The sequence below is a fragment of the Setaria viridis genome, chromosome 3 (assembly GCF_005286985.2).
Source record: "Setaria viridis chromosome 3, Setaria_viridis_v4.0, whole genome shotgun sequence".
NCBI classification, from domain to species: Eukaryota; Viridiplantae; Streptophyta; class Magnoliopsida; order Poales; family Poaceae; genus Setaria; species Setaria viridis.
Window position 1 is genome coordinate 39,392,448 of NC_048265.2, and position 8,117 is coordinate 39,400,564.

The window sequence follows — 8,117 nt, forward strand, 5'->3', positions numbered from 1 at the left end:
CACCATCACATAGAGATGTATGTCCACACGCACCCATGACGCAAGTGCCACCAGATACCGCTGCGGCCGTGCCGATCACGCCCATACACGGAACGCTACATGTATAGGCCGTGCCGACCACGCTCGTACACTGAACGCTACATGCAGAGCGCATACATCGACCGACGCACATGTGCGTCTTGAATGCGTGTGCCATCTCCACCTCATTGACCTGTAACAACCACCCAGCCAGGGTGATGTAGAACACACGCCCCCCCTGCGCGCTTTTGCACCAGCAGCCATACCTCTATTATTTTGACGCCTCTACTAGCACACACCACACACACGTGAATGGATCTTACTCCACCGCCATTGTCTTCGCTGACCCGCCCGCCCATCGCCGTAGTGGTGGCAAACTTCTTCCACGGGAACAACGCAGTGACCTCAAGCTCAAGCGGAAGAATGTGTATATATAATTGGCGCGGCGCACCGGCAAAGATGGCGTCATGGAGATGACGGAGACAACAATGAGGTACATGATGAGGTTGTTTCGTGGGTGCGACAAAGGTGGAGAAAGCATTGAAAGGTGAGGGGTGATGTGAAGCGGCAGCAAACCAGATTGAGACTTGGGGGGGGGGGGGGGGGGGGGGGGGGGGGGGGGGGACCGGCGGGGCGCGAGAGAGGCTGTAGGCAGGTAGACATAGAGACCAATTTAAGGGGGCTAATTTGCCCAGTATTGAAAGGTGCATGTGGTTCCTAGTTTTTTTTTTAGTTTGGTGGGATTTTTAACTTAAATTTCGTGACAAGTTCAGATGATGAATTATTTTGATTTCCTATATTCACTGCTCCATGAATCCTGCAGTCCTGACACTGAAATTAACAAAATAAAATGAAAATTATGCCCATGTAATTAAACATTTCGTGTGAGGAAGAAACATGATGACACTATCATATCTGAAAATTGGTTAGTTATACAAATAATACATGTAGCATATGTCATTTCATTTTTATCTGGATGCCTCAAACTTGCACCAGATGGTCACTTTACTTTTTATTCATTTTTCACTCATTCTTTTTGTGCTTTAGCACTACGGGAAAGCTAAAAATTGCCGAGTGTATTTTTTTTGCCGAGTATTTTTTTTCAAGCACTCGGCAAACAAGCTCTTCGCCGAGTGCCAAGCCAAAAACACTCGGCAAAAAAAAACACTCGGCAAATCGAGGCTTTGCCGAGTGTCAAATAAAAAACACTCGGCAAAGCCCCCTCTTTGCCGAGTGTCAAAAAAAACACTCGGCAAAGAGGGGGGTTTGCCGAGTGTCAAAAAAAACACTCGGCAAAGAGGGGGGTTTGCCGAGTGTCAAAAAAAACACTCGGCAAATAGGGGGGTTTGCCTAGTGTTTTTTTTGACACTCGGCAAAAAAATAATTTTTTTTCCTCTTTCCACCATGAAATTTTTTCTACTCCTCACATACAACATGTGGTACTCCATGTTAAAATTTTGTATATTTTTGGATTTATTTGCTATATTTATTTAATTAATTGCATTTCAAGGGAATTTTTGGTACAAGTCAAATTTGAACTGCAAGTGATTCAAATTATGGAACAAAATGAGTAGAAAAATGATATTCATGTTTTTCGGCCCAATTTGAGACCTGACCCATGAAATGACAAGAAATTTCGAACATCTTGTTCAGGAAACACGACCACGAACGTGTGGTAGTGGTATTTTTAAATTATAAAAAAAATAAGCAAAGTCTGAAAATCATGAGATTTGTCATGATGTGATGATATCATAGGTGGAGGCTGTGGAAAAAAATTGAGAATGTTTTGCACATTTCGTCACGTACGATGTTTACAAACCGAAGTATTTCAGAAGAAAAATAGTAATGTTGAGAAGGATTGCATAAGATTTGGAGTCAAAATGATGGTCGAGTTTTGATTTGACTACAAAACTTTTTGTACAGTCAATAGAGAATTATATTATTTCATGTAAATTTTTGACAATTTTTTCAAACTGTTGGATATTTTTTAAGTTTTTTTTAAAATATCTTTGCCGAGTGTCCTAGGTTAGACACTCGGCAAAGAACCCTTCACCGAGTGTCACCCCTAGGACACTCGGCGACTTAAGTGCCCGGCCGCCAAGGACTTAAGTCCCGGTCGCACCGCACCCGGCCCCCTCACTACTGCCCTCGTCACTCCCACCCGTCAACTCCCACCTCTTCCTCTCTCCCTCCCGCCGAGTCCCGGCGCCCCCCGCCGCCCGGCGCCCCCGGATCCACCGCCGCCCGCCGCCCCCCGCCCCGCCGCCCGGCGCCCGGCGCCCCCGGATCCGCCGCCGTCGCCGCCCCCCGCCCCGCCGCCCGGCGCCCGGCGCCCCCGGCCCCGCCGCCCGCCGCCCGACGCCCCCGGATCCGCCGCCGCCCGCCCGGCCCCTCCACCGGATCTTCTTCCCCGCCCCTCCCCTCTGTCACCGGCGGCGCCGCCCCCGGGATCTGCTTCCCCGCGGCGCCCCCCCAGATCTGCTTCCCCACCCCTCCCCTCCGTCACCAGCGGCGCTGCTGGGGAGGCTACGTGGCTGCGGCCTCGGCGGTTCTTGGACGCTCGGTGCGCGCCCGTGCCGGCGCCGGGGCCTGAAGAGGAGAGGTGGCTGGCGTGTGGTGGTGGCTGGCCCGGGGGCGTGGTGGCGTCGAGCCGGTGCTGGCAGCGGCGGGGTTCATGGCGTGGCGGCGGGAGGCAGTGGCGGTGGCTGGCGGCGGCGGCGGTGGCGGAGCAGGATGTGCTGGTGGCGGAGCATGACTTTTTTTTTTATTTTTTTCAATAATTGGTTGCCGAGTGTTTTCTGGGCACTCGGCAAAGTCTTTGCCGAGTGCCCGACACAAAACACTCGGCGAATCAGTGTTTGCCGTCAGGATTTTTGCCGTGTGTCGTTTGCCGAGTGTTACACTCGGCAAACGCTTTGCTGAGTGTTTTTGGGGCTTCGCCGAGTGCCCCTGGCACTCGGCATCTTCCCTGTTTCCCGTAGTGTAGAGACAGTAGCAATATCTAATTGTGTAGTAACTAGTATACATAAAAAAAGATAAAATAATCTGTTCAAGCAGGAAAAAAATTGAGTGAAATTGAGGCACACTGGATAGCCATGCGTGTATATACCATGGGCGTTATTTCTTACAGTTGTTATGACAAAACACACAATTAATACATCTTTCTCCCTGACACTGGCCACACATACAGTCCAATGACACAATTAACACATCTTTTTTTCCCCGACTCTGGGTACAAATACAGTACAGTCACGTAGACTAATTTAAACAGGATTAGTTTTCTAGGGGTAGTCAGCTAGCTGTAGGTTAATCATTGTGGCCATATTGTGGCACATAACCGTGCAGCCTAACTAATCCCTAGAGGGCATATCAATACGCTATATACAGATGCAGTCACACTCACACATGCACGTAGCAACGTCGTAGTAGTTGTAGTAATAATAATACTAAGAAAGTCTGATGGCATGACTCTTTGGATGCTTTGCGATGGCATTTTCCACCAAGGGGCATGAACGACCTTCAGGAATGATCAGATGTTTCAGTTCCACAAGGTGCTCAATTCCGGTAGCAGAAGCTTTGGCGGCGACGGCGGTGTCCATGGACCAGAAGATCTTCTCGAGCTGAGGACCTGAATTTTCTTCAAAGGTAAGCGCGGTGATGTCGGCGCCCTCGAGCAGGAGGAACCTGAGAGCCTTGAAGCCCCCTGCCCTGAAGGTGAGGCCGTCTTCCGTGTATGACTTACGGCGGAGCCTGAGGCAGTGCAAGTGGGGGAGGTTGCTGACGACGTTGTCTAGTTTTGGGGCCGTCAGATGAGTGTCGCACAGTGTTATCTTGGAAAGGTTGTTGAAGTCTGCTGTGACCCAGCTTGGCAACCCAGATTTCTCCATTCCATTGATGCTTAGGCTCTCAAGGTACACCGGACGCAAGAATAATGTGCCGTCGCTCCCAGCATTGTCGAGAGAAGCGGAGTCGGAGAGTGTTCCTGGTGTAATCCAAATAGACAGGGAGCGCAGGCGTCTTGCCATCTTCGAAATTTGTCGGCGTAGATCGTTGATGTCTTGTTCAGATCCGGGGAGGAGCACTCCAATCTTCCTTAGCTTCTTCAGATTTCCAATTTCGCTAAGCTCGTTCCCACGAGAAACTTCCACACGGGACAGTACCTGTTAGGGATTTAGTCAAGGTTTTAGTTTTGTTACTTCTTCTGGAGCTAACGTACATGTACATGTAGTAAAGAGTAAAATGCATCACAAGCCACTCAACTAACCCGCATATGTCAAGCATAAACTCTCAAAATGCAGTAGATTAACTGGTTAATCTGTGTCATAGACTCATAGTAGGTCACGGTCCAACAGGCCATCCAAGGTGACACGACAGGCCATCCGAGGTGACACGACAAGTTCATCGTAAGTCCGAAATCAGGGCTGCCTACATAGTTAACAGAAAATTAGAAATGTCTTTTTGGTAAAATTTTGGATCCCTGGACTAAATATGTACCAGTATAGTCTCATCATAGAACCCCCAACCGAGTTGTGTCTCCTTGGCCATGGGCACCGCCCTTCCTAAGTCGTCTTTGACGACTCCCATCACTGGAGATCTGCCACAACCTAATCCTGCCTCCTCATTACTCATAGTCATCTTTGCCTACTGTCTCCACGATCCACCATCCATCCAAGACCGTGGTTCAAGAGGCATCACCTCCTGGCCACATCACGCTTGCCGCCACCCACCACTCATCTGTCGTACGTCTTCTCGAACATTCATCTAAGCCTGAGGAATTCATGCATCCTCTTCCCCCTCGAACTCATCCTTGGGCCCTACCAACCCCCACACTGTTATATTGAAAACTATGGCGAGTGGCAGCTGCCGCTGACACATCATCACCAATGTCTACACCACATCTAAAAGCATAAATCTTCATGCAAAGTCCATCCTAAGTCTAAGACCGTTGCCAATTTGAACTACACCGTCGACACGTAGCAGATGACAAAATACTGTAAAGATTCTTTCATGTCAACTCATCTATCTATGCAACACTATGAGGGAATATATCCTGATCAAAGAGCTAAGTATAATTCCATCGGATACCTCCATGTCGGTCATCTTACTGATGTTGGTTGGAATCCTCACGGTGCGGAACGACTCCCCAGCCCTCCTTTCTGTGCTCCCATCGCTTGAAGTATTGATGTCACCAGCAAGAAGGTGCTTCAGCTTGCGAAGAGTGATGCGCTTTGTGTGGGAGCCATTGATGTTGGTTTGCCGAATGTCCAGCGTCTCCAGCAGCTGGAGCGCCTGGATTTGATTGGGCAGACCGGAAACATCCGTGTTCCGGAGGCTCAAATACTTTATCGTCCGCATCTTGCAGATGCTCTTGAGGTGGCGCTTCTTCAGGCCTCTGCAACCTCCAAGATCCACGACATTCAGCCGATAGGTATCAGGGAGAGATCTCAAATGATTTAGGAGCTTGTCGATGGATTTCTCTAGATTCTTGGTGTTCGCCATGGAGATCTTTCCTGGAAGGGGAAACCCGCAGATGACATCATGATCCTGGTCCTGGGCTTGGTCTGGTTCCTTCTGCTGATCTAACTTTTTTGGCTGCTTGGCGACCATGTGACGAATACGAAGCTGGTTGTCAAGGTGAGTTGGCAATTGGCTTCCCTCAAAGTTCTCGCTCTTGGAGATGTCACTGATGAATCCCTTGACTTGCTCTCTCATCTTGCAGCTCTTGACTTTACCAGCAGCACCATGGTCGATAGGAGAAATGAAGCCTCGGAAGAGAAAGTCAGTGAAGTACATATCAGCTGCTTGCTCGTACGATTGCTTGTCATCTTCCTTCACCACTAGTCGTTCAGCGGCCCACCGCCTGACCAAGCTTGTCCTGCTGATGCTTGTCTCCTCGAGGAATGCAGTCAGATACTGCAGGCAGCTCTTGTAACCCCTTGACAGCTTGCTGTAGCAGAGGGCCATCACTTGCTTGGGAAGATCCATGACGTCGTATTTGGATGCGGCACTGAGTTTCTCCAGTTCCTCCCTGTTCACGCGTCCTTGGCCTTGATGAGACACATGAAGAGCACGGTGGAGCATCTCCACGCAGATGGTAGCAGGATTATCTTGATCCATCTCGTATTCCTTGGTTAGAGCCACTTGTATATCTTGTGTCACAGACTTGATGTCCTCCGGAAGCAATGCGAGGGCGTTCTGAAAAGACGCTCCTCCAGCATCCATGTCAAGGGCTAAAGCTCGCAGGAAATTTTCTCTTGCCGTGTTGAGCTCGTCGGCGGTCTTGCCACCATGGACGACGCTGGTGGTCGGCTTCCCCCTCTTCACCTCCGGGACGGTGACGCCATAGCGCTGCCGCCTCTCGCCGACGTCGCGCACCCGGACCTTGAGGTCGCGGATCCTGGTGGCGAGGTGGTGGCGCGCCGGCATTTTCCTCAGGAGGACGACGGCGTGGCGCACCTTGGCCAACAAGCCCCTGTCGGGCGGGGGAAGGTCGCGGACGTAGAGCTCGATGCAGTCCTGCGCGATGTAGGCGATCTCGCGGACCTGCTTCATCCACGCCCGCTGCTGGTCGTCGTGGTCGTCGCTGGACTTGGTGAGGTGGAGGAGGAAGCCGTTCATGCTGTCCATCTCGTCCTTGATGAACTGCATGTCGCCCTGGACGCCGCTCAGCAGCTTCGCCTCATCCTTGATCGCTTCTGACAGGACGCCCAGCAGCGAGTCCACGGCACCATGGGTTAGGTCAGCCATCTCTCTCTCTCTCTCTCTCTCTCTCTCTCTCTCTCTCTCTCTCTCTCTCTCTCTCTCTAATGTAATCGTGTGTCAAAGATTATAACAGGACTGGAGATGATGAACAATAAGGAGATGGAAATATAAGGTGCGCATATATATATATGGTGGAAGAGAAGAGCATCTAGTGCTATGCACTCATGCTGTCATAGCCTCGAATTTAGTATAAGGTGCGCAGATATGGTGGAATAGACGAGGAGCATCTAGTGCCATGCACTCATGCTGTCATAGCCTCGAATTTATTATAAGGTGCGCACATATGGACCATATGGTGGAAGAGAAGAGCATCTAGTGCCATGCACTCATGCTGTCATATGGTGGAAGAGCAGAACATCTAGTACAAGGACAAGGAAACAAGGTAAGCTTGAGGCAACAGCCTTGAACTTTTGTCCCGGTTGAGTTTGGACCGGGACTATGTGCCTTTAGTCCCGAGTTAAAAATAAGCTATCAAAGGCCACCGACGGGGGAGCTTAAGTCCCGATTATAAAGATCAACTGGAACTAAAGCCCCCCTTTAGTCCCAGTTGTAACAGCTAGTGAGATGAGGGGACGTTTTGTCCCGATTGGAGCTACCAACCGGGACTAAAGACCCCCCTTTAACCCCGGTTGGAAATAACTGGGACTAAAACTAAAGGGGGCCTTTATTTTAGTCCCGGTTGGTAATTCCAACCAGGATTAAAGGGGAGCCTTTAGTCCCGGTTGGTGGCTCCAACTATGACAAAATGCCCTTCCACGTGCCCCCCCTCTCTCTACTTTATCTTCTCATCACCCTTCCTATCCTTGCGCAGCTGACAGCGCTCTCCTCCTCTCCACCTTATCTTCTTCCAGGCACCTCCCCTCCTCCCTCTCCTCCTCTCCTCCCTCTCTGCGTCGGCTCCCCCTCCCCTCCCGCCGCCGCCACCCCCTCCCCTCCCCTCCCCTCCCTCTCTTCTCTGCCTTCGGCTCCTGCCCCCCTCTGCTACCCCTCCCGTTCCTCCTCTGCTCGCCCCTCACTAGCAGTGAGGAGCAACAACGGGCGAGGGTAGGGTAGTGGCGCGCCCGGGCTGCGGGCGGCCGAGCGGCGGCGGGTGCAGGCGGAGGCGGGTGGGGACCGGCGCGTGCGGCGCGGGCGGGCGTGGGCAGAGGTGGGCGGCGGCGGGCGAGGGCAGGTGGAGGCGGGCGAGGGCAAAGCTGAGACGGGTGGAGCGAAGGCGGGTAGAGGCGGGCGGCGGCACGCGGAGCGGCGCCATGGCCCTGCCAGCCTACTTTTTTTATTTTTTATCCCTTTTAGTCCCAGGTGAATGACCCGTGACTAAGCATGTGTTTGGTTTTGGG

General features: G+C 51.5%; 1 protein-coding gene across 1 annotated transcript; it reads right to left on the minus strand.

Moving 5' to 3' along the window:
• Positions 1 to 3,124: 3,124 nt before the first annotated feature.
• On the minus strand, positions 3,125 to 6,953 carry LOC117847642 (disease resistance protein PIK6-NP). Its single transcript, XM_034728883.2, has 2 exons — positions 5,104 to 6,953; positions 3,125 to 4,178 (listed from the first exon to the last, which is right to left on the minus strand). Exons 1-2 carry the CDS (start codon positions 6,763 to 6,765, stop codon positions 3,465 to 3,467), a joined length of 2,376 nt encoding a protein of 791 aa, XP_034584774.1. The 5' UTR covers positions 6,766 to 6,953; the 3' UTR covers positions 3,125 to 3,464.
• Between the last annotated feature and the right edge of the window lie 1,164 nt (positions 6,954 to 8,117).